The sequence below is a fragment of the Panthera uncia genome (genome assembly GCF_023721935.1).
Source record: "Panthera uncia isolate 11264 chromosome A3 unlocalized genomic scaffold, Puncia_PCG_1.0 HiC_scaffold_12, whole genome shotgun sequence".
Lineage (NCBI taxonomy): Eukaryota > Metazoa > Chordata > Mammalia > Carnivora > Felidae > Panthera > Panthera uncia.
This window is the reverse complement of record NW_026057579.1, coordinates 2,885,181-2,910,984: the sequence shown is the minus strand read 5'-3', so window position 1 is coordinate 2,910,984 and position 25,804 is coordinate 2,885,181. Positions and strand designations below refer to the sequence as shown.

General features: G+C 52.7%; 1 protein-coding gene across 2 annotated transcripts in view; it reads right to left on the bottom strand.

The window, feature by feature from the left end:
* The window catches only part of PAX8 (paired box 8), a 57,945-nt gene that overhangs the window by 13,414 nt on the left and 18,727 nt on the right, over positions 1–25,804 (bottom strand). For both annotated transcript variants that reach the window (XM_049652111.1, XM_049652112.1), the window contains exons 2-8: positions 12,528–12,693; positions 9,878–10,075; positions 8,451–8,539; positions 8,015–8,140; positions 7,582–7,754; positions 3,371–3,491; positions 2,698–2,904 (exon numbers count right to left, since the gene is read on the bottom strand). In XM_049652111.1, the coding sequence (XP_049508068.1) occupies positions 2,698–2,904; positions 3,371–3,491; positions 7,582–7,754; positions 8,015–8,140; positions 8,451–8,539; positions 9,878–10,075; positions 12,528–12,693 (1,080 nt within the window). The remainder of the gene's footprint in view (positions 1–2,697; positions 2,905–3,370; positions 3,492–7,581; positions 7,755–8,014; positions 8,141–8,450; positions 8,540–9,877; positions 10,076–12,527; positions 12,694–25,804) is intronic.

Below are 25,804 nucleotides of genomic sequence, written 5' to 3'. Positions count from 1 at the left end.
TTTTTTAAAAAGCTGATTAGGGAGAAGCTGAGACGCAGAGGGACAGTCACCCTGGAGACCGCACTATCAGAGACACTGGGTGAGGAGAGGAAGTGACCCCAGGAGGAGACTGTGAAGCAGCAGGGAGGGTCCTTAGGAAGCCACTCAGAGGAGGTGAGCTGGGAAGGCTCTGGTAGGTGAGGGCCAAGCTGATTCTGGAATGAAAACTCCTCTGGTCCTGCCTCTTTCCTCTTGTCTGCAGTACTACCTCGGCATAATTGAGTCTTGGCTCCCTTCTTTCTTTCAAGTTCACCTCTTCCTCTCTTGGATGGCTTTCTAGCCCCCGCCCCCCTCCGACTCTTGAGATCCTTCCTTCCTTCCAGCCTTCCTTCTCCCTGCATGTCCTCCCAGCCCGCTCACCGTGGCTCGGCCCCATGGTAGGTATTTTAGGTCCATTCTTGACCATAGTCTGCAGGTGGACAGTCTTCGAGGAGCCGCAGGTCAACACCCTGGGCTCCACATGGACACCAGCCATCCTGTACCTTGTGCCCAAGCCACAGGGCTGGCCCGGCTCTGTGAACTGCATCCCTGACTTGCTTCCTGCTCTTGGCAACCTGCCTGGACCCGGTGCCTCCAAGCCTGGGCGTTCCTTGACAGAGGAAGAGTCCCTGACTCTGGTGCTGCATCTTCAGCCCTCAGGCTGGGCCCTACAGCCAGCCATTGGCTTCCACAGGGGCCGCACTCTATACCCTGGTGTCTCCTGACCGCTTCTTTGCTCCATGGGGTGCATGACCTTCCAGTTCTGCTGCTGGTCTGGAATGTGGGCATGTCCACTAAACTGAGAGCTGACAGAGGTTGGAAGTGGCCCGCTGCTTTGACTGCATATCGACAGGGGGTGCGTGAAGCCCTAACAGGGTGACAGGGAAGGGAGAAAGTTGGGGGCAGGGAGTTTGCCACGGACCACTGTCCAAGACCGCTTCCCAATGCCATGCGTCCACTGCCTTGACCTCTCGAATGGTCCTGCCAGGTACCTGGGCAACTCACGCAGTAACTAAAGAACTACGTCCCATCGTTACGTGCTCCATCCACACCTCATCCCCTGCCTGGCTTATCGCAGCCCTCCTGGTTGGGGCCCACCATTCACACAAAGCAGGAGGTCTCACCCAGTGCTTGGGCCTCTCCATCCTGCGGCGGATATGAGCCCCTTTACTCCCTGGCTCCCCTCCCACCCTCCCATCCCATTTTCTCTGGCTGACATCACTCCACTCAGCTCACAGATTTTTCTCCTTTAATCACTTTGGTCAAAACAAATGACCCATCTCCGCTGACTTCACCCGCTTTTGAAATTTTGAACTCTGAGTCAACATGTGCTCCCGTGCCCCATACCCTGAAACACTGCCTCTCTGCCCACACATTGGGCTTCCTTCATGAACCCTTTACCTCTGTGCCCACCTCTTTCAAGAGGTCCTCCCACACTAGACGTGGGGATGCACAGAGAAAAACATCCCGGGTCCAGCCAGACTGTGCACTTGAGTAAGATGACCTTGCGGTCCCTCTGGGCAGGTAGAGGCCTTGTTCTTCTGGTGTGGTGGTTTTCGAGTCCAGGGGTTTTCAGGGGGGCAGAGTCCCTACTTCAAACAGAGTAGCTCTTCATTTGTCTGATTTGGATACCTGGCTTCTGTAAAAGCTGTCATTTTAACAGCGTGTTTTGAGGCCCAGCAAGGTGAAAAACACTGGTCCAGAAGGGCTAGTCCACTTCTGGCTTCCTCCATGGGTTCTGGTTCAGTGCCTTGGGCCCACATCTAACACAGTCCCATCTCCGTGGAAGCCCTTCGGAGAGCTGAAGGCTATCATGGGTCCCTCCCTGCTCCCCATTCTCGCTCCATCTCAGGTCTTCTCCTGCCCAAGCCAGACACCCTCTTTCAGCTGCTGCCCAGGCCCTGGCTGGTGGGCCGATGTCCTACTTCCAGGGAGACCCACTTCTGCTGAGGTCTGACCCACAGGCCGCATGCAGGCCGAGCCCTCACTCTGCCAGACAACCACACGCTTACGCAGGGGCCCTGGCCAGGCCCAATCCTTCCTGGGCCTCTTTCCCATCAATATAAGGAGAGATTTGCTCTAGATGCCCCTAAGGCACTTCCAGCTTTACTGTTTTGAGGCCAGTGAAGTTCCTGATGGGAGGTCCCCTGCTCCCTCATCTCTCAAGTTTCTCCGAGGGTGACCCTGTTAAGCTGGATACAAGGAGTGCTACACTGTGGAGACCCAACTGGGACGGACCCTCTGTCTTCTTTAGAAATTTGATCCGGAAATCGTCTCCAAAAGCCAATGACTTCTTCCCTCCAAAGTTTTCTTCTTTTCCTTCTTTTTTACTTTTCACCCAGACCAAGGGTTCACTGCTTTATACTGCCTAGCTCCTGGCCTTAAGGCCCCCGCCCTTCCACGGGTCTTTGGGGGGAGGTTCTGGAAATGTGCCGCGCACCCCACTTCCTGGCATCCCCAGAGTGCCTGCCCCTCCCACGGCCTGACTTGGCCAGCACCGAGCGCCACATCTTGGCACGTCCAAAAGCTGCGGGTAGATTTAGGGAATAGGGTGACGGTGGACAGGACTGAGGGCCAGAGACGGGGCTGCACCCAAAGCAGGGGACTGGTGGCCGGCCCTGAGGACCTCCCCCTCCCCCACCCGCGATAGCTGCACGGCCCGGGACCTCCCTGTCGTACCTGAGAGGAGGGCCTGGCCCGTGAACTGCCCGTACACGGAGGCAGCATGGGGAAAGGCATTGAAGGGCGGGACCGAGGCACCGGCTGGGACCCCGGAGCCGACTTGCTGCAGATCCAAAAAGGCGGAGCTAGATAAAGAGGAAGGGGTGGAGCTAGAACTGGACACCTCGGGGGTTTCCTGCTTTATGGCGAAGGGTGAATGAGGATCTGCCGGAGGGAGGGAGACAACAAGGAGAGAGGGGTGTGAGATGATGGGGTGGGCACATGCACAGACCCAGCCATGAGATGCGGGAGGGGTGCGGGCGGGGCGCGGGGGCAGGCGGCTCCTCTCTGAGTCTGGGGGTGGCGGGAGGGCTGCACGTGTTCCTCGGGGTGAGTGAGGGCTGGAGAGAAGCTCTGCCTCCCTGCTGTGCCTCTACTAGCATAGGAGTGTTGTGTGTGCCGCCTCCCCTCCCCTCCCCCGCAGCGGTGGGGGAGCGAGGAGGCACGGAGGGGGGCCTGGGATACGAGGCTAGACCCTCTGGACCCACCTGGAGGCCCAGCCAGCACAGCCCACCTCTCCTCTGCAGGCCCAAGGTCCTAGCACCCTCCTCCTCAGGGCCGGCGGCTCTCTGCCTTCCAGCCCATCTGTGCAGCTGGGGCCACGTGGCCCAGGACATTCCGGGCGTCGTACCTGCCACCACTGGGTAGGTCTGATGAGTCGAGAGGTTGCGCCCCAAGGGTGTATTGGAAGGGGTCAGGGTGGCCTTGCCGTCGTCCAGGGCGCTGTTGAGCAAGGGCAGCGGGTAGAGGCCCTGGGGAACAAAGAGAAGTCAGCGCACAGAGGCCCCTGGCAGGCGGCCTACCTAGAGACCCTGAAGCCTGATCTCCGGGCTTCCTCTCCTGCGGCCCTGGAATTCAAAGCCGGCTGGTCTCCCTCCCTGTCTCCCCACACGGTCTGGACCCACAGAGAGCAGGATGCAGGGCTGGAGCGGTCTGCCTCTGGCCTGGCTCGGAGTGCTTCGCTCCATTCATTAGTTTATTCCTCTCCGGTTAGGAAATGCAGGCACAGGGAAGCCAAGAAGCTCGTCATACTCCCATGTGGGGCAGAGCCAGGACCGAAACCCAAGGGGCCTGGCTCTCGTATGCATGCTCTCAAACGCTGCCCTAAACTAGAAGACACGATGACCGCTTCTGTTTGCAAAGAGGGCACGTTAGAGCTTTGCCAATGCCATCCTGACCCACTGAGCCCCATGGCCCTGTGATGTGGCCAAGCAGTATTTTGTATGTTTTGTACGTGGAGAGCCCGAAGCCCAGAGAGGCAAGTGTCCCCGGTAAGTATGAAACTGGTACCAAACAGAGGGCCCCGGATCCTGCCTCGTGTGCTCTTTCCTTCAATAAAGTGGCAGACAGGACACCCACCAGAACAGGTGGGTGTCTTCTTTCTCTTTTCTACGTCCGAGTAAACATTAACTCGCAGGTTCAGCTGGACGATGATACTTGGGGTCAATTTTGTTTAAAAATCTCTTTATCAAGTACCTGGGGGAGTTTTCTTTGTTAAGGCCTCATTTTAGATGCCATCCGGCCTCCCTGGACATGAGTGGGGTTATGTACGATTAAGGCAAGCATGCATTACCCCTCACCGGGACTCCCTCCCTTGAGGGGACAAGACAGCGCAAACAGGCACACACCCGATCCCCCGGGCAGGTCACACACATCACAAACACACTAGGTGGAGCCATGTGCATATTAAAATCGAGGAGCGTTCTGCGGTTACATAACAGCTCCACTAAAGGCAATCACTTCCATGGAGCCGTGTTCTCCAAGGGGCCACAGCACTTTCTGGTTGCATGCTGGGCACTTTTGGAAACTGCAGTCAATTCTGAAGGCCACCAGGGCACCATTACCATGTAGCAGCAATTACTGACTGAATGGTGCTCTGGTTCCATGCCTTCCGAGGGGAGACTGCTGCAGGGTAGGGTAGAGTTGCCTGGAGCCTGGCTTAATGAAATTGAACAAAATACCCAATTTCTAGAGAGTGTAAGAAAAGTTTAAAATGCCTTATGGATGTGTTGATTTGATAACAAATATCTACTCAAAATCCTATAGCTTTCCAGAATCCAGGCAATTCAGTGAAGGGGGAAAAAAAAATCCCCAAATCTCTAGAGTCAGACATCTTGGTGATGTTGCATTGAATGGTGGCGATATCCCAGTGATGGGATAAACTGGGATGGAGCCTGAATTGGAGTGCAGAGGGGCACAGTGCTTTCGTTTCCTGGGCCAGTTTGAGCCCTGGCTCTGCAATGACCAACCAAGTAGCTTTAATCTCCTTGACCTCTCTGAGCCTTGATTTTTTTTTTTTCTCCTACATAACAAGGATAATAGAATCTGATGTACGGATTGAATGAGATTTTATATACATATACTAAATGCTTGGCACAGAATGCCCAATAAATTGCTATCATAGGTATTATTATTTCAGAATTATGTGAAGAGTCGTAAGCTGCCAAATTCTTGCTGTCTGTCCTAATAGTCACATTCTGTTGATCTGCTTTTTATTGCACTTATAAAATAGAGGAAAAATACCTGTTCCTAAGCGTGACATCTAACTGTGCCTGATCGTGAAAGAATAATGAGAAGTAAGGCCACCGTCTTACTTTCCCCTTGTTGATTTTACAGAACCTGAGGTCAGGTGTGAGGACCTGTAAGCCTCTCTCTCTCCCTCTCTCTCTCTCTCTCTTTCTCGGCTCCCCAGGCCAGAGGGCCTTCCTGTGCCCAGATGAGAGAACACGGAGCGTCCTTTGATGGCACAGAGTCACCAAGGGTGGGAAAGGCAGGGGCTCAGATGCAAAGAGCCCTCGGGACAGGCTGGATTCTCCCTGCCCCCACCACCAACCCAGGTGAATGAATGAGCGAGCAGAAGACTGGCTGAGGGAGGGAATGAATCACGGGTGGACGTGGCTGAGCCTCAGTTTCCTCCTGTACAGGATGAGAGGTTGGAGGAGTTCCATGGTTTTCAAACTCTGTTTTTCCGGTCTTCACATAATAATGGACATAGAAGCACCATATCTAAAACAGGTATCAGTGGGCAAGTCTGAATGAAACCAGGGCCGGCAGGCCTGAGCTCCACAGCTGTTTGCTCCCCCAGGCTCCGTCGACCCTCCCTGGCCCTGGGTTATCTCCACGCAAATGGAAAGACTGGACTCAGTGGTCCCCGAGGTCCCTGCGGCTCGGAGGTTCTCTGATAACCATAATTCCCCATGTAGAACATAGGCCGGCTTGGTGTGGGGTCTCGGGGCTTCCTTGTAATCAAGGAATCAGCCAGGTTAATGGAGCCAGGAGATGGCTCTGTGACCCAGAGGGCGCCTGGGGTCTCAGCAGCAGGGTTTCTTTACCAGGATGGCTGCTGTTTGCACACTGGGGTTACGCAGGCTCCTTCCCACAGAGCGGGGTCCCCGTGGGCCCACGGCTGCGGCCCCATTTCCCTCAGGGAGCCATGTGCTGACTCTCCGATGAGCAGCCGCACCCTCTCCCCAGGTCTGCTGATGGCCAGCTTTCTCTGCACCCCTTCGTGGGGTGCAGAGCCCGGCCTGATAAAATCGCTGACGCAGATTGCCGGCCCAGCTGCGGTGCTGGCATGGACCCAGCAGCCCAGACGGTCACTGGCAGTGGTTCAGCTGGTTATTGGCATCGGCGACATTGTCCTGCTCAGACTTTAAAGGCGTAAGGCTTGCCTCATTCCTGGGTCAAACGCTAGCAGGAGCAAAGTGGGATGCGTGGACCCACCCTAAGGGAATTCCTCAGCTGGTTGATCCCGTGGGAGAGGGGGTGGAGGTCACGGCTACTGCGGACAGATACAGATGAACTGAGGGGCCAGCGGCCCTGGAGTTTCTGTCAGACTTGTGGAGTCTCTTTTGGGCTCGTGGGAGACCCGTGACATCTCTGCTACCTTGTCCCAGAAGCTGACCCACTATAAACCATCTCACCTGTCCTGAACACAAGAAATAAAAAAAAACAAAAACAAAAACAAAACAAAAAACTCCCCTGTAACTTGCGATTTATCATTCCGGATTTCTCAGCTCACTCACCCATACGTCTTCACTGGGTATCTATTCTAAAAGGGGCACAACATTAGGTGCTGGAGATTAAAAAAAAAAAAAAAAAAGATGCTTCAAGACGCCGCCCTGCCTTATGAAATCCACTGTCCACACCTCTGTCCACTAGACGGTTCCAGCACAATGTGAGAAGTTACCCGAGGGGCACGTTGGATATGCAGAAGCACAGACGAGGGAGAGACGGAGCATGTCTGAGGGGCAGGGCATACTTCATGGACAAGTGATGCTTGAGCTGAGTCATAATGGCCAAGCGGTACTTTTCCAGGCAGAAAGGTGGGAGGCAAGGCGCTGTGCGGGGAGGGCGTGCACTGTGCCAGTGCAGAGAGGTGTGAACGAGAGCGGTGTGCTCGGGAGCGTGAGTAATGCAGGGTCGTAGGGTGTGCAGGTGTGAGTGGCCAGAGGTAGGCTGCAGGTGCTGGCTGAGGTCATGGCGTAGGGCTTGGAGGAGCTGCTTTGGAGCTGTAGGACCCGACCCCTGCGGTCTGGGAAAGCCACGGGGCAACAGAGGGATGGTTGTGTTGCTCTTCCCGAAAAGGCAGAGCTCAGAGGCTATAGGTGAGGAGAGGCAAGAGTGCTGGGGGCAGGGGCGGGGGGAGGGGAGGAGATGCCAGCATCTGGGAAAATAAAGTCTGTGAGGCTTGGAGCTGCATGAAGCATGCGCCCTGAGCCCGTCGGAGCAAGTGCTAGTTGCTCTGGGGGCCGGACTGCAGGCTGACTGGGAGTCTTTGAGAGACGGCGCTTTGCCTCGGCCCCTACCCGCCGCCGCTCACCTGCTCACCCGGCTGCTCACCTGCTCGCCTTTGGTGTGGCTGGGGGAGGCATAGGCCTCCGGGTAGTGCTGCCGCTCGAATGGGCACTCGAGCGGCTCAAGGTGGTGCTGGCTGAAGGCGTCCGTGCGAAGGTGCTTGCGGGGCCCGCTGCTGCTCTGGGAGTCGATGCTCAGCCGGCAGCTGTCCTGGTCACCTGGCATCCCCAGGCAGGGAGAGAGCTTTCAGGGGACCCATCTACCACACCCCAGGCCAGAGTGGAAGGGCAGACTCGGGCTGCAGAGGGATGGGAAGGACCTGGCTCCGGGCTGCGGGACTGTGGCCAGCTTGGGGGGTGGGCCACGTGCTGTAGGCGGGAGTTGCAAAGTCTGGGGCCACCGGTCCCCGTGGAGCCTGAGCAGACTGCCCTCCTGCACCCCCCACCCCCGACCTGCCCTCTGGCTCCCCAACACTCACTGTCGTCCATTTTCCTCTTGCTGTCGCTGCCAGGCTGAGCAATCCCCAGGAGCCCGTTGATGGAGTAGGTGGAGCCCAGAGAGTCTGACTGGGGTGACTCTGGGGGCGTTACAGCTGAGCTGGGGACTGCAGTTGGGGGGGAGAGGGAGAGGGTCAGCACATGCAGGTGACACCCCTGGGAGCCCCCGCTGCCACCATGGGGGACACAGGGGGCCCACGGGAGTGGGGGTTCTTGGATCAAGGCTGCCAGAAATGTTTCCACCCCTAAGTATGTCAGTGCATCTTCCCTGGGACCCAGCAACGCTTTGTCAGTGGAAGGGCTCAGTCCGCACAGGCGGGTGTGTGTGTGTGTGTATGTGTGTGTGTGTGTGTGTGACTGTTTTTGCTGATGGGTATGGGCGTGCGAGGCTGAGTGTGCCTGCAGGTCAGCACTCACTCAGCGTGTGTCCCGGGCTCAGGGACTTGGTGGCCACGCAGCTGTCCATGGGGAGGTTGAATGGTTGCTGCACTTTGGTCCGGATGATCCTGTAAGGAAGACAAGAAAGGCTATTAGAGAGAAGAGGAGGAAACAGGACTCACGCTGCCCTGGATCTGTGCCTTTTTGGGAGCCCACCTGGGTATCTTAAAGGCACCTCGATTACAACCTGCTACAATCAAATGCATGGCCTTACTCCTCACACCTGGTCCTTCCCAGTTTTCCCGTTTCATGATCAGTTCCATTGGTCACTCAAGGCAGAGATACAGGCGGAGTTCACGTCTGCCTCCTTCCCTCTTCTCTCAAGCCCATCATGAGGTTCAGTGGGTTTGACCTTGTAAACCTCTCTGCTGTTGACCCCTCTCTGCATCTCACTGTCAGCAACTTAGTGCATGCCACTACCAAGTCTCTCCCTCCGGGATCGCTCCCTGGCCTGCCCCTATCTGCTCTTGACCTTTCTACTCGATTCTCCTGATTGTAGCTAGAGTGGACTTTTTGAGATGCTGGTCAGCCTCCTGCTTAAAGTCTGCCAAGTTTCTTATAGGTCACAGGTAAGAATATGTGACATGGCCACCCGCCTCTAAAGGGCAGTCTTTGCTGACCTTTCCACCTCAGCCTACCCCATATTCCCCATCTATCTGCTGGCTTTCTTTCGGCTTCTTGTCTAAGATCTATGAGCCACAGGTCCTTTGCATGTGCTGCCTCAAGGCTCCTTTGGCTCCCCTTTTCACTTATTTAACTCTTATTCATCGTTCTTACTCAGAGACATCTTTTCATACCTTCCTAAACCAAGTCGCTTTATGCTAGCTCACATACCCGCATGTTTCTCTCCTTAGGAGGACTTACAGTTGCTCTCATACAATTGTTTGTGTGGGTACTTGATTAGTATGTGATTAGTGTCTGTCTTCCCCCTAGACTGTAAGCTCCACAAGGACAAGGATTGTGTGTTTCCAGGGCCTAGCACATAAATCGAGTGAATCACACATACATGAATGAGCGAGTGAGGAACTGATTGACTGAGGTAGTGAGTGAATAATTGAATGACGAAACAATGGGGTGAATGCTTGAATGAGGGCCAGGTTAGGGGTCATGTGGCCCGAGAAAGGATCAATTCAAGATTCTTTCATTGACCAAAAAAGGATGTAGCATGTGAGGAAGGAAACTGTGGAAAGTACAACCCAGGGTGGGGTGGGGTGGGGGCAGAAATGTCTCCTAGCAGTGGGGAGGTGTGATATCTGCCCGGAGCCTGGGGTGCTTCCTGCTTAATTCTTCAGCAGTAGGCCCCTCCTCAGGCTCCCCTCTAGCCAAGCCAGGCCCTTCTTCGGGTCTCTGTCATGATTCCCCCAAAGCTCAGGTGCCTTGGCCCCCGGCTGCTGTGTCCCTCTTACCTATTGATGGAGCTGACACTGGGCACAGTGTCATTGTCACAGACCCCCTCAGCCAGGAGCCGGTCTCGGATCTCCCAAGCAAACATGGTAGGGTTCTGACGCTTGTAGTCTCCAATCTTCTCCACCACCTTGGGGGTGGCCACCTTGGGCTTGGAGCCTCCTATCACTCCAGGCCGGATGCTGCCAGTCTCGTAGTACCTACTCCAATAGAGAACCCCAAAGAATTACCCAATAAGCAGGTGGGGTCTTCCGGCCGGGACTTAGCCAGAGACTCTCATTCCTCTCCAAAGCTTCTGGGGAGGGGTTTGGGGGCTAAAACGCACCCCCCCGGGCTGGCCTCAAACACTTGATGTTCCTGGCACTATCTGTTTCCCTTGCATGGGTAGGTTTATGCTGCTGCCGAACTCTGCTAAAGACCTCACCCTGGACACCTGGCTTCTCTCTCTTTCCCTCAGGCCAGTGTCTTGTGTCTGAGCTCCTGCAAGAGCCACCTGTGGAGAACAAAAGATTTCCCTTCTTAGAAAGGAAATTGTGATGCACATGCTGCGTGTGTACAAGTTCACAGTGGTGGGTTTCTCTATCCGGCTTTTCTTTCTTTCTTTCTAATGTTTTTATTTATTTTTGAGAGAGAGAAAGAGAGACAGAGCGCAAGTGGGGGTGGGGGCAGAGAGAGAGGGAGACACAGAGCAGGGCGCTGTGAGCTGTCAGCACAGAGCCCGATGCGGGGCTCGAACTCACGAGCCATGAGATCATGACCTGAGCCGAAGGCAGACGCTCAACAGACTGACCCACCCAGGTGCCCCTCTATCCAGCTTTTCTTAGTTAAAGCATGACTCGCTGTTCTTGGCCATCCTGGCTTTACCCTCCCCAGGAAGCCAGCTTGGATCATTGGGCCCTCTGCCTCGGTCTGGCTGGTTCACCTTTGCTCCCCTCCCTTCCCCCCTGGCTGGCCACTGGTTTTCTACCAGGTTACATGTTTCAGGTTGAAGCTGCTTCTCATGGACTCTGGAATGCCAGCCTGTCCTGGATCCCTGGCTACGTCCAGCCCCATAAGCCAAGCTCACTCTCCCAGGCTGTCCACTTCTCCTCTCCTCTGAGCAACCAACTAGCTGCTTTGGCGGATCAGAGACTTAGGTCAGGATAGCTTTGCCCCCCTTGTTGTGGAAACTCTGTGGTCTCTTCTACAATGAAATAAAATCTGGTTCTTTAAAACTCTGCTTGCCTGTCACAGCCTTCCAGGGCTCATCTCTCTGGGGCACCCCAGCCCACCCTGGGAAGCCCTCTCCTGACCCTAGCCACAGAGCACATGTTACCCTGACACCTTCGGTAGGAAGCCAGGGCTCTCCACAGTTCAGTTACAGTTCAGGGCTCTTTGCCTCTTTAAACCAGAATTCCACTTGAATCCGTTAAAAAAAAATTTTTTTTAATGTTTCTTCATTTTTGAAAGACAGAGAGAGACAGAGCACAAGCAGGGATGGGGCGGAGAGAGAGGGGGACACAGAACCTGAAGCAGGCTCCAGGCTCTGAGCTGTCAGCACGGAGCCCAACGCAGGGCTCGAACTCATGAACTACAAGATCATGACCTGAGCCGAAGTCAGACACTTAACTGACTGAGTCACTCAGGTGACCTTCTTCTTGAATCCACTTATCAGTTGGGTGAGGGAGACAGGTACATTGAACTGATGCAAAGCCCCAAGTCCCCCAGTGCAGGGGCATTTTGGGAGTGGCTCTCCAGACTGTGCTATGTCAATCCAGAAGCAGGGCTTTGCTGCTCCTGGTTCCACCTGAACCTTTGGGTCAGTGGTCCTCAACTCTGGCTGCAGAAAGTTGGAATCACTTGGAGCCTTAGCACTGTACGAAAACTTGGGCTCATTCTCCTAAAGTTCTGCTTTAATTGGTGTGGGCTGGGGCCAAGACACACACACACACACACACATATATATATATATATATATATATATATATTTTTTTTTTTTTTTAATTACTTTTCCCCAGGTGACTCTAACGTGCAGCTGGGGCTGTGAGCCACTGCTCTGTGGTTAGTGTTCATACGTGTTACCTGGTCATCTCATAAAAATCACAGCACCCAGGACTGGCTTCCAGAGTGGATGCTGTGATTTATATGTAGGTCTGGACCAGGCCTTAGGAGCTGCCTCTCATCAGGACCCCCTGATGCTTCTGCTGCCGATGCTCTGGGAGTTACCAGTTTGAGAAGCACACTCAGACATCCCTCATGCAGGGCTTAGGCCGCAGGAGCCACCTCTGATCATGTGCCCCTCCCTGGTGGCTCCATTTCCTTTGGTCTCGGCGGTTGGCGGGGGGGGGGGTGGGGTGCTTTGGGGAAGATGCTCCTGCTTTAGGAGTAGAGAAGCCTATAAAAATAAGACATGAGACAAAGGAGAAAAGTGGGAGGGGAAAAAAAAGGAAGGAGAAGTGGACAAAGAAGAAGAAAGGGCAGGAAAATAACAGAAGAAGAGCAGTGCATAAGGGGGAGGTCCAGAAGTGCCATCACACTGTTCAGGTCCTGGGGACCAAGGTTGGACATCGGGAATGGACCCGAGTCCCCTGGGGGAAGGGAGGGTGGCTGCGAGGTGGGCCGCAGAAGGCAAGCCCTGCAGGGACGGTGGCGTGTGGTGAATTTTGTGCTTACCTGCCAAGGATCTTGCTGACACAGCCATGGCTGACTCGGAGCTGGCGGGAGATGTCGCAGGGCCTCACGCCCTGGTGGGCCAGGTCCACGATGCGCTGACGCACCACTTCAGGCAGGGGTCTGCCGTTCACAAAGGCCCCTCCTAGTTGATTCAGCCCTCCGTGGCCTAAGAAGACAGTAGTCCCAGGAACAGCTGTCAGGGGCCAGGCAGGGCGGGTGGGTAGGAATTAGCCCGGGCGTGGGTGCTTGTGTGCATGAGAGACCGTGCACGTGAACTCTAACCATCGTGCCCTCTGGTTCTCCTGATGCAATGCCCCCGGTTTCCCATTGCAGAGGGAGGCCAGCTGCCATTGGGGGGCGGTGTATGATGCCACAGAGGGGCACGCTGCAGTCTGGGCACCTCTTGGACCTGCACAGGCTCCTCTGAGACCCTCAGCCCTCCTCTCTGAATGCCAACCCCACCACCTTCTTCCCTCCCTCTGAAAGGGGTTGGAGATGCAGAGTCTTCCTACTCTGACACCGAGCTGTGTGATGTTGGAGCAGGTCCCCTCTCCTCTCTGGCTCCCCGTTCCTTATCTATCAGATGAGGGCATTCAGTGGTCTTTACATTTGTCAGAGCCAGATTTTGTAAGCACAATTGCACTGAGAAACACAAACACAAATGAACCGAAGCAGAGCTTCTCTGCTTGAGCCGGGGCAGAGCGGGCCCAGGCCCTGTGTGTGGGCTCCTGGCCCGAGTGAGTGACCCCGTGGTTTCTTCTTTATGGGCCAGAGGACTAACAGGACTGGCAGAGAACTCCCTGCCATCCATTCCCGGGGGCCCAGGACTATGTCAGGCTGCAGGCAGTTGTGCAGAACGTGGACAAGCCGTGGACGCGTGTGCATGTTCCTTAGCTGCCTTCCCGACTTGCCCTCTGCCCTCTGGCCCCAGCCTGTGTTTCATTCTGAGCCCTTCTACCTGTTCCAATGTATTTATTGAGTGCCTACTATGTGCCAGACCCTGCAGATGCCCAGGTGAATAAGACAGATGTGATCTCTGTTCTTGTCTCACGGGGTTTACTAAAGTGAGGGCCCAGACCAACAAATAGCCAATTACCAGACCACGTGACCACTGCTGGGACGGGGCCCAAGTAGGGAGTTATGGGAACCAGTGAAGGGGACCAAGCCTAGGCTTAGGGGACCATAGAAGGGTTCCTGGGGAAGTCTGAACTTTGACTGAACATAAAGAGGTGTTAGCCAAGTGAAGGAGTGAAGGGAGAAAACTGTTCCAGGCAGTGGGAACAGCATGTGCAAAGGCTTAGAGGTAAGAAAGTGCTTGTCTATTAGACTTACCAACCTTCTCAACTCTCTAAAATCCCTAGACCAGCTTGGACTAATTCCAGGGCTGAAATATCCCTTTTGCTGATGAAGAGACTGGGGCTTGGAGAGTTTTAGTGACCTGATTTATGACTTAGGTGACTCAGCCCGTTTGAGGAGCAACCAGCCTCTAGCTAAAGATTAAGGCTCCCATCAGTGCTTCTTGGGTTGAGTCCTGCACTTGCGTTGAGTCCAGAACCGACCGTGGAAGCTTAGCATTGCCCCTGCGGGCCTGCACTGAAGGTGCCATGGTCTGGGCATGAAGGAGATCTTTCCACACCGGGGCATGATTTGGTGATCTGGCTGGGATGGTGGAGCTTGAGGGGTGGGCGTCAGGGGGAGCGAGCAGGCAAGGAGGAAGAGCCAGTGCCAAGCCTTCTGTGTGAGCCCGTTAAGGACTATTTATGGCCAAGGGTGGGAAGCGCCTCTCAGAGCACACAGTGCCCATTATCGCCCACTGACTTAGCACATTCAGAACTGCCTTGCAATGTCCCCTCAGGGGCCCAAGCTGGCTTCAGCAAAATAGTCAATTTCTCTTGAAAAAAAAAAGAGTCTATAAGCCTTTGGCCTAGGCAATAAGTCAGGAGGAAAAAGCCTGCTGGCCAAATACCCAGCAGGAGGGACACAGTGATCCATCTCCCTGGTGGAGGCAACTGGGTGAGCTGGAGCACAATTTCCACCTGTGCTCTGCTAGGCAGCTTGTCCCAGCGAGTGCTTTGCCACCAGGGCTGGGAGGACATCCCAGATGACCCTCTCCTGAGCCTTCTCATGGCTACAGGCCCTTCTTGGAGAATGGCTTAGCCACTTGATCCTCATTCGTCCATCCTTATGGTCTTTTGGCTCGTTTGGGTCCAGACACTGAACACAAGGGGGCGCCAGACAGCCACCCAAACGCAGACAAGACCGTGAACTGTCCAGCTTTGTCCCCATTTTCCCCCTTCGATCTGCCACGTCATCTACCAAGGTTCAGGTGTTTGGGGGTGGGGGCTAGAGCCTCTATATCTGGAAGCAAGTTTTCCTGCAGGTGGAGTTCTTCATCCCTAGAAAGGTAGAAGTTGAAAAAACCAAGCGCCATTTTGGGGGTGACCTGAATTGGATATGGTGCCTAAAAAAATATCAACCCTATCTGTTTCTCTGTTGAAGCTGTATGGGCTATTGTCCTAAATCTTCCTGAAGGGCTGATCAGGATTCTTAGAGACCTAAGCCCTCAGGAACCTTCCCGAAGGCTTATTTATTGGATCATCCAGCATCAGTGTGAAATGGAAGGTGTTCTCATACCTCTGGCCCCTAAACTATAAATGCTCTGGTGCTTTATTTTATTTTAGTGGCTTCTGAGTGACTTTGTGTTGCTGTACAAGGAGCTCTGAGACAGAGTCTTGCATCGACTGTCTGTTTTTACTTTTATCATTTGAGAAAGTTGGTAGGTTTTTTTTTTTTTTCCAGCCCTACTGTTCTCATCCATTGAATGAAACTTTTTCCTGTGTCTAATGTTATGTCTCAAGCTTGGACCTAGGACTGGGGCAGTGGTTCACACACTTAAGCTTGCATCAGAATCACTTCGGGAACTTTTAAAAACACAGGCTGATGAGCCCAGTGCCCTGAGTTTCTGAAGCAACAGGTCGAGGATGGAACCATGAATTTGTTTCTACGAAGTTCCCAGATGCTGCCGATACTGCTTGTCTGGGACCACACGTTGCAAACCACTGGTTTAGGTTGGACAATAGCAGGGAAAGAAAACTGAGAGGAACTAAATATTTGTACATCTACCACCTCAGCCCTACCTTCTAAGAATAATAATTCATATTATTTGTATGTTAAAATTTTCATTTCTTTTTATCTCAACGTGTACGTATGAAGTGCCTACCACGGCTCAGGTACAGAGCACTGAGGATGCCATCTTGAATAGGACAGGAAACCAGGCCCTCAAGGAACTTACAATCTTTGGGGGATGCAGTCACATAAATTGGGAATCACCATGGTGAGGGAGAAGTTTCTTGACAAAGGTAAGTTCAGGTGTTAGGGGAGCCCATAAGTGCTCAGATTGAAGTTGCAGGGAGGAATGACCAGGAGGTAACCAGGTGAAGAAGTATCCACAGGAAAACAAATCCATGCACAAGGTCTTGGCGCTCTCAAGGCACTGGAAGACATTTACTGTGGTGTAGGACAGGCAGGTAGCAGGCAGGTAACAGAAGATGGAGATGGCCCGTATGGTTTGAGGCATTGAGCTGAGTCCCCATAATGGAAGGACTTTTGTCCTTCCTATGTCCGGTGTGGGGGAGTGGAGTCCTTTGGGTGAGTCACCACCAAATGCCCAGAGGTGGGTGCAGCCTTCCTTCCTGCACCAGGATGGGCTGGGCCGCCCACCGTGCTGACCGCCTTTCCATGCAGCTGTGGATGAGGTGGGCTTTGAGGCCGGAAGCCGGGAATGAGTGGGAGCTCCTGGTTGGACTAGTGGGAAGGTGTGAACCCGAAAGAGGTTGGAAGCTTCCTAAGCAAAGGCCCTTTGCATGGTCTGGAGCATCATGGGTGGGTATGGTAGAGGAAGACAAGACTACTTGGCCGGACACAAGCAGGTTCTGAGTGCGGAGGCCCTCAGACAAGGGGATGCCGACTTTCCCAGGGCCACAGAAGGAAACTGAGGGGTTTCGACACTGAGGGGTTTTGATCCTTGCAAAACCCCAGATGAAGCCTGCTGTCCGGAAGTGTTTACTATGGAAAAGTGCCATTCAGGAAGGCATTAGGATTTTCTTTGGTAATTTCTTCACTCCGTATAGAGCTCCAAGGAACAGGAATGGTAGGAGGAAAAGAGAGATGCTCATCGCTTAAAATTCTTGTTACGTGTACCAATCCCAAACCTTTAAGACACATGGAGAATTTTCCTGGGCCCATAGTCCTTTATACAAGTCTCTGTCATGTCACTGAGGGCACTGATAAGTCTCTTTATTTATATTCCAAAGGGCCCTCCTCAAGGGCAGGACCTTTGCTGTCTTTCTCTACCTGGCACCTGTCATAAAAGTCAAATTAATGCTTCAGCATATACATGAGACAGAAAAATGCTTTTCAAACGTGTGGGGCTGTTGTGATGGTCACATCGCACTGACTCTCCACTGTGGGATCTCTAAGTGGCAGACTCCAATACTCTCCTCTTTCTTTCTGCCTCATTCCTTACGCCTCTGCCCAGTCCCAGAGTGACACTGGTGCAATGTGCTGTTCTGGGAGAATTTCCATGTAACTCCCTGGGGATTTTTGCTTTATCTCCAAAGGGTGTCGAGGTGGAAGTTTGACCCTTGGTAGGACTATAGCGGGAGGGGCTTGTGGTCACCCACTGCAGCCTCCCAGCTGCTCCCCTTGGCCTGGTGCCTTTCTGGAATAAAGGCCAGGGCCTCAAACCATTCCTAAAGGAAGTGTTCCAGGACCACAGAAACCTAGTGTTCCAACCTCTTGTTCCACCTTGCACCCCAAGTCTGCACATCGGATTGCACTGGCATCCATGGTTATGGGTTCCCTGGGCACATTAGGACTTAGACTAGCACAAAAGGGGTGGGCATGCCAAGAGACAGCCTTCTGCATCTGGCTTTCGCCCCGTCTTGCTGCGTGGCCTTGGTGTCTGTGCCTTGCACTTCTCTCCCTAAGGCTGACTGACTGGGGCAGAGACAGTAGCTAGGTAAAGCTACTGCCTCTACTTCTCATTCATTTCGCATTGATGCCTCGCCCTTCTACCCGTTCTGGAACCCTACTCCATAAATTAGCCTCACATTTCTTTTTTTTTTTTTTTTCAAGTTCATTTGAGGAGCTGGGGGGGGGGGGGGAGGGGCAGAGAAAGAGGGAGAGAGAGAATCCCAAGCAGGCTCCGCACTGTCAGCACAGAGCCCGATGTGGGACTCGAACTCGCAAACCACGAGATCATGACCTGAGCCGAAATCGAGTTGGATGGTTAACCGACTGAGCCACCCAGGCGCCCCTCCTCACTTTTCTTTTGTGTTACTTACCTCTCCCTTTCTACTAGGTCTTTCCCTGGACCTACAAACTCAAGTACATTCTTCTATGCCGCTTCCCCAACCCCTCCCCGTCCCTGCAATATTCCCCCGTTGACTATGAAATGTTTTCTGATGATTGTTTTCAACCAGACTTCTCGAGAAGTAGTCATGCTTGCTGTTCTTATTTCTTTCATCTCCTTCCTTGCTATTCGGTGGTCAACTCACTGTGTGCCTCCAGCTTAGCGTGTGCTCAAACTCGGTACTGGATGGATGGCGGGTGGTTCTGTGCTAGGTTCTCCTCCTTAAAGAAGTTTCTATGACAATGCTGTCTCCTGGTTTCTTATACCTTCAGAGCTGCTTTTGTTTCTCTTTACTGGGCTCTCTTCTCTCATTTGTTCTATTATATATGTATATATATATATATTTTTTTTTTCAGGCTTTTCTCAAACCCCAGTGCTGCACCCACTTTACACCATCATCCTTGGTGATCACACACCCACTCTCATTGTACCTATGTACTGATGGCCCCATGGGCACCCCTGGGATCTCCAGCCCAGAACTTTCCCCTTCCTTTTATATCCAGTTTCCTACTGGAAATCTCCTGTTGGGTGATAAAGAGCCTCCTCTCCAGTGTTGTCTTGGTCAGTAAAAGCACCAGCTGCCATGCAAGCACAGAGCCTGCCTTTGGCTTCATCTCCCACCACCCTCAACCACAATGTGCACTGTGCCCTCCCTCATTGGCTTCGGCGTGACCTTAGAGCTACCAGTGCGTCCTTCTGCCTTGGGGCTTTTGCACACACGGTTCCCTCTGCCTGAACTCGTCTTCCCCTCTTATCTGGTTAACTCCTGCCCATCCTGTATAGGTTAGCACAAAGTCACTTCATCCAGGTGGCTTTGCTTTACCCTGCAGAGTAGGTTAGGGCCTGTGGTTAGACACCATCCATGACATCGTTTATCTTTCTTGCAATGCAGTCATTCAAATTTTAATTTCACATTCATTTGCATGATTATATACAGGAGTAGTGACTGTCTTCTCCCACCAGATCGAAAGCTCCATGAGGGCAGGACCGTGTCTGTTTTGTTCATTATTAAATTGTATTAGGTGTTCAATTAATATGTGCCACATGAAAGAACGAATGGTCTTTAGTTTCTTCCCTTCTGCTCATAGGGAGGACTCACTCAGCCATGACATTTTTACCTCTTAAATATTTACCTAACCAGTACCTTCCTAGCCATCCCCAGTGTTCACACATCCAAATATTCATTTATCCATTCAACGTGTATTCATTGAGTACCTACCACATGCCAGGCACTTTACTGGGACTGATCATATCGAATTGATGCCTGATCTCATGGAGCCCCTAGTCTAGAAATAGGTAGATATTTAAAAAGTAAACGCATAAATAAATGGATAATTCTTGCTAGGATAGTGCTAAGAAGGACACAATAGGGTGCAGTATTAAAGAATAAGGGGGTGGAGGGTGAGACATAGAATTAGTTCCAGGCGACCAAAGACAATCTCTCTAAGTGATGTAAAATCTGAGACAAAGGTAGGGGTTAACCAGTCCCCTGGACTCACTGGTCTTTGCTCTCAGTGTGCACACATGGCCTTTTGTGGGGAGCAACCCATCTAAAACCCGAGTCTGACCGTGTGCCCCCCGGTATTGAAGAAACCCGCTGGGGTGTGGTCCCATCTCCTATGGGTGACGTCTAAGCTACTAAATCTGGAGGACAAGGTCCATGTGAGCTGACTCTGGCTCACCTCTCCTCTCCAGCCTCGATTCCTACCTGCCTGAGCCTTATTTCTGATGACCCAGCAGTGCGGAATTGAGTGCTGTTCTTTCATAGCATCCAAATCCTCCCCTGTGTCCTTGTTTGTGCTGTCCTCCATGCCTGGAGTGGCCTTTCCTAACTGTCTCCTGATTGATTTGTACGCATACCTTGAGTCACTTCAGGAAGCTACCTCCTCCAGGAAGTCTCCCTGCCTTTCCTGCCTGTTGTCTCTGGTCCTTCCTTTTAAACATGCCAGGGCATAGTCTGTACCACTACACGTGGCAGAATATGCATCTATTTATACTGGCTGTGTCCTGCTACATAGACTGTGCCCCATGAAGGATGATTTTTTTATATGTCTGAAGCACTGATATCTAGTATAAGGTTTGGTGCACGGTAGGCACTCAATAAATGCTGGCTAATTATTGGAAGAAAGGAAGGAAAGAGGGAGGGAAGGAAGAAACAAAGGAAAGAGAGGGAAGAAGGAGGGAAGGAAGGAAAGAAAGAAGGAGGGGAGAGAGAGATGAAAGGAAAGAGGGTGGAAGGGAGGAAGGGAAGGAAGGAAGGGAGGGAAGGACAGAGGGACAGAGGGACAGGAAGGAAAGTAAACAGGCCCCAAACAAGTTTAGTGAAGCCCACACATTCTTTGCGCTAAGCAGAATTCTGTCTTGCAAAGTCATATTCTCTCAGACACGAGCTATTTTAAAAGGGGTCCAGATATCACAGTCCAGAAAAGAGAAATTTGCCCTCCTGTAGGAGCCATGGGATGAACACAGAGGCCTTCCTTTACATCAAGCCTTTGACGTCAGCATGAAATGTGTGGGCACTTGTCATGGCTCACTTACAGCCTATTTGGTCTGCAGGGGCTCCCTGTCACTCCCATGGGAGACTGTCACCAAGGCGGGCCTGCAGGCTTCAAGGTGAGAAGCCTTTTCCTTCTAACCCTGGCCTTGGAGGGCCTATGGAGAAAGATGCGGGGACACCTACACAGAGTGACCCTCACGGGGTTTATGGCTCTGGTGGGGAGACTTCAGTGCCCACCGAGGGAAGGAGCCACAAGAGAGAGAGCTCGGGCTAGGGATGACCGCTGTGTCGTGTCAACAGCTACCCCTCCTGGGACCTGGACACCCCAGAGTCAGAGGCACACTTGAGGAGAAGTTTCTGGCTCAGCGCTGCTGGGCAGTGACGTCCTTTTACGTCTAACAGGATCCAGTTGTTAAAAAAGAAACTGCTGTCCCAGGTCTCAGTGCCAAGAAGCTCAGCACTGTGCTCTGTGTTCAAGGCCAAGGACACCACCAAGCCAGTCCTGGAATCCTGTTTCCTCAGACCTCTCAGACATTAAGTAGCATTATCAGTCAGTGTCTAGTCAGAAGACCTGTCCTTAGGTATTTCCGCAGAGATGCTTCAATGTAGGAGCTTGCTTATCTGGCTGCTGGAGGGCTGTAAACAGAGCACAAAGAAACACTGAGGTAACCCTGAGGTGGTAACTACAGGAAGGACCCACTGCTCCTAGGGGAAAGAAAGGGAAGAAGCCTATTCTGGCCTGGTCATTATCTTGCTCTTGGAAGTTTCTGGAATGCCCTAAGGGACAGGCAATAATCCCAGCTCCGGCTTCCCTGCTCCTGGAGCCCCTGCTGAGATGGTTATTCATAGATTCTTGGGCTTGTCCATGTTGATTTATTCTCCTGGTCCATTGGGCTCTGTCCCTCTTGTGCCTCTGTGCACTTTAACGAAGCCCAAGAGGTCTCCAGGTTGGGAGGCCATGAGGACGAGCTCCAGCTCCCAGCTTCTCTCATCCCGTCATTCTGGTAAATTTGAGGGTCCCCGCAGGCCCTTAGGAACAATAGGATAAGAAGTTTGGCTCCCTTAGAAGCTCTGCCTTAGATCAGCCCAGAGGGTGGGAGGGTTTAGCACTATTCTTTCCTCCTCAACAGGGAGAGAGGGCTGGGAGGGGCAGAGGGAGGGAGACAAAGGGTGGGGAAAGAGGTCTCCCCTGGATTAGTCTCCAGCTGGGAAAGAGACAAATTTGGTATCTTGCCAGTGTTGGACTTAAAGAAGAGGAAAGAGGGGAAGGAGGAAGGAAGCAAGGGCTATTTTCAGGATTCAACCTCCTTCCCCCATTAGTCAATGCTTAGGAATAATACTAAGAGCCCATCTACAGGAGGTACTTACTCTAAGTGCATCTTTTCATTAGTTCCCATGACAACCCTTTGAGGTAGGTAGCACATTGTCCCCATTCTACAGATGAGGAGATGAGGAGCAGAGGCCCTGTGGAACTTGCCCAAGGCTGCATCATTACAAAGGGGCAGAACTGAGACTTGGGCATAGGGCCTCCAGGTTCGGCCCATCCACCCCCAGCCCCACCCCTGGCAGCACGGGGTGGTTCCAGAACAGTCAGCCCCTTCTCTAAGAGCCACAGTGTCTTCACATCACCTACCAAACAGGGGTACGTTCCGAAACCCACTCCAGGATTCTCCTCAGGTTTTCATTTTGTTGAGGCCCTAATCTTTCCTTTTTTATAATTTTCTTTAGTCATAAATTTGGTTCTTTTTAAAAAAAATTTTTTTTAAAGTTTATTTATTTATTTTGAGAGAGACAGGGACAGCATGAGTGGGGGAGGCGAAGAGAGAGAGGAGAGAGAGAGAGAGAGAGAGAGGGAGAATGCCAAGCAGGTTCCACACTGCCAGTACGGAGCCCCACGCGGGGCTTGAACCCATGAAACCATGAGATCGTGACCTGAGCCGAAACCAAGAGTTGGATGTTTAACCGACTGAGCCACCCAGGCGCTCCTAACCTAATTCAGTTCTATTTCCCCGTACCCTTCATGTTAATCCTGCACTCTATTTCCATGCTTCGCCACTGCCTTTGTGCCCAGTCTTTCCTGCTCTGGGTTTGATCCTTCTGCCCTCTCTTTTGATTGCCTTCTTTTCCTTTATTTCCAGCCCTTGCCGACTGCCCCTGCGCCTCCCATTCTCGTTTCCTCCCAGCCCTTTCCCTGCCCCAGTCCCTTGGTCCCGTCAAAGATGACAGAGCCCTCCCACCACCTCTCCCCTGCCCATTCACCCTGAGTGTTCCCTTCTTTCTGCCTCTGCGCTCCTTTGGCCGACCCCCTCCCTGCATCATCTTTATTGCCTGCATGACTGCTCAGGTTCTTTATCCCATCTTCCCCTCAAAGGCATTCGCAGCTCGGCTGTTATTCTTGTATTAGCATTGAACCCATTAAAGCTAATTTGTTTGCCCTAATCTCCATTTATTTTTCCCTAGTTGATATTAGATTTCCCTTTCTATTGCTCCAGCATGATTTTCTCTTTGTCTTCCTAATGGTCTACCCCCCTCTCTCTTCCTCTATTAATCTGGTTGGCTTCACCGTGTGTTTCAAGGCCTTTCTCCGCCTCCCCCAGCCCTCAGATTAACCCTGTCACCTCCCTCCCAGGAAGGGCCCCAGTGCATGGATTTCCGAGGATGGAGCTGCTGTAAATGTCCATAGACCCTTAAGCTTCCTAAGAAAAGTCCCACTTGACGTGAGGCCCTGCCCTGTCCTGAAGGCAGTCAGGATGCCTGGAACTCAGGGGCTGGGGAGCTGGAGGCACGTGGGAAAACACGGGCTGTTCTGAAGGGTCGCCAAACCTGAGGCTTCCCTGGCTAGGCTCCCTGCTGGGGCTGTCTCAGAGATTTCTGGAAGCCTCTGCAAGCTTTCTCAGATCCACACATTACATCGGTAAGCCACACAGTGGATGGGCCACTTTGTCGCTGTGATTAAGATTGGGTACCATTTCTCCTCCTTCCTTGGTTCTCCAGCTAGAGACACTCTGCCTCCTCTCCCAGAAGAGGTGAAGCCTCCTCTCTGAGGATGTGAATTTGGGGTGGCTAATCTTCACCTTGCACTCACGTTCCCCCAGATAGAAGCCTTCCTGGACCAGCTGTCAGGGACAGCTGTCAGGGACCTCCACTATCCCCTACCTTCCCCCATCCCCGACTGCCCCTGTCCATGGCCCCCTATCTGAATCTCATTAGGCCTCTCTCAGGGTCAATGCTTTGTCTGCATAGCTAGATGCCTAGCTCCTTGAAGGCAGGTGCAGTGTCCTATCTGGCCATATAAGCTTGCCTTGTAGGGGGACAGCCATGCTCCCACCTGTTTGCATGTTGGAATCACCTAGGGCATTTGCAAACTTTCTACTTCTGGTCAGTTCAACCAGACTCTCTTGCCATGGTGTCCTTAAATCTGTATTTTAAAAAGTTCCTCTGGTGATTGCCCAGAGTTTATATCCACTCATTAGATGCTCAATACATGTTTATTGAAAGCATTAATTAATTGATTGAACATAAAGTTCTGGTCAGAGGCTTCAGTGGACCTCCAGTGCTGGCTGGAGGTTGATTAGAGGTCATTCTTCTCGGCCCCTTCTCACTGAGTTTAGATGTCTCCAGACTCTCCGGAAGTGACACACCAGGGGCTATAGGAGAAAGGGCTCGGGCCTCTGCATCTCGGCGGGAGGGGGGGGGGGGGGGGAGACCTGAGAGGTGACAATGCCAGCACGCCCTGGACACGTACTTAGAAGCCCAGCAGCCACACAAATCACTGTGCCCCACCTTTCTATCACCCTCCCTGGGGTCAGAGTCCTGGGGATATTAATGTTGTTTTTTAAAATATGGGTCTATGTTAAAGCAATTTTCAGTTCGTTATATTTCAATTCAATGAGTACCCCCTCTAAGTCTAATAATATTCCAGGCTGGATGTGTGTGGGGAGATGGTTTCTGCATAGAAGACACAGTTCTTGCCCTTGAGAAACTTACAAGCTAATAATCCCTGACACGTTATAGAACCTTAAAATTTTAAAATCCGTTCACATGCACATCTCCTTCAATTCTTTCGACAAGCCTGTGGAATATCTATGGTGGGGGGTGTGCACGTGTGTGTGTGTGTGTGTGTGTGTGTGTGTGTATGAGGATGAATCATCAATAATTCACATCCTGAGGACATATGTTATGTAACGTTCGGCCAGGTTCTATAGCTCAAAGTTATAATGTTATAAATGTGGGTGTTGTAGACATTGACTTAAAAATCACCCAGAGGTGGGGAGGGGAGGAAGAGGTCAGGTAGCTTGAAGGACCCCTGGTGAACAAGGGAGGCCTTGGTGGAAGAGGGAGAGGGAGAGGCAGAAGGAGGGGGGAAGGAAGCAGCGGCCGGCAGGTGGGGTAGCTGCAGTGACTGAGAGGCCAGAGGTTCGAAGGACACCTTGAATAGAAGTGAAATCACGTGAAGAGGAGAAGCGGGAAATTTTGCCTCACCTAGAGGGTTGAACTAAATGACCTTGGAGATTCTCTCTAACGGGGATTCTATGCTTCTGAGGTCTTAATTAAGATAAGAGGTGGCTGACAAGCTCAGCAAGGAGGTGGCTGGAAAGGGTGAGCTTTGGTCTGAACTTGAGGCAGTTGGAAGGGTTGTGTGTGTTTGTGTGTGTGTGTGTGTGTGTGTGTGTGCGCGCGCGCGCGCGCGCGCATGCAGGTGCAGAGCCCTCAGGGCTGGGGTGGGAGGGGGAAGAAGGGGAGCCTGGCCGTCCTGTGGAGCAAAACAGGTAGGAACAAATGAAGAGGAACCGTGTTTTTGAGCCCGACACACCGAGCAAAATGTGTGACAAAACCGCGTATCTGTGTTTTCCACACCTGACGGCAGCTGGGCCCCCAGAACCTGGCCCCCCTGGCACCATAGCGAAGTGGATTACACACTCTAGAAGCCACACTCACGGCTGCATAAGGAACCAGGAGGGGACAGGCAGAGGTAGACTCAGCCTGCAGGTTATGGTTTCAGGGGAGGGAACAGGGGTGCTGAGACCTGGGTTCCACCCACTCTGTGACCCTACCTGGCTGTGCCTCAGTTTCCTCATCTGGTCTGAAGGCGGCAAATGATCTTTATTGTCCTCCCGATCCAACAGCTGCCACTCCAGGAATGCCCTCAGGCCTGGGAGCAGAGGTCAGACACCCCCAGGAGGGTGTGCACAGAGAGCTCTGTGGCGGGACGTTGGGCAACTTTTCCACACAGGAAGCTACCAGTGGGTGGCCCTGAGGCCACCTGTAGGAAGATGAGGGAAAGTGGCACACAGTGGGCCCCCTGGGCTGCCACGTGACCTGCATGATGACAGAGAGAGACGCTCTGGCTGACTGACTATGGAGGTG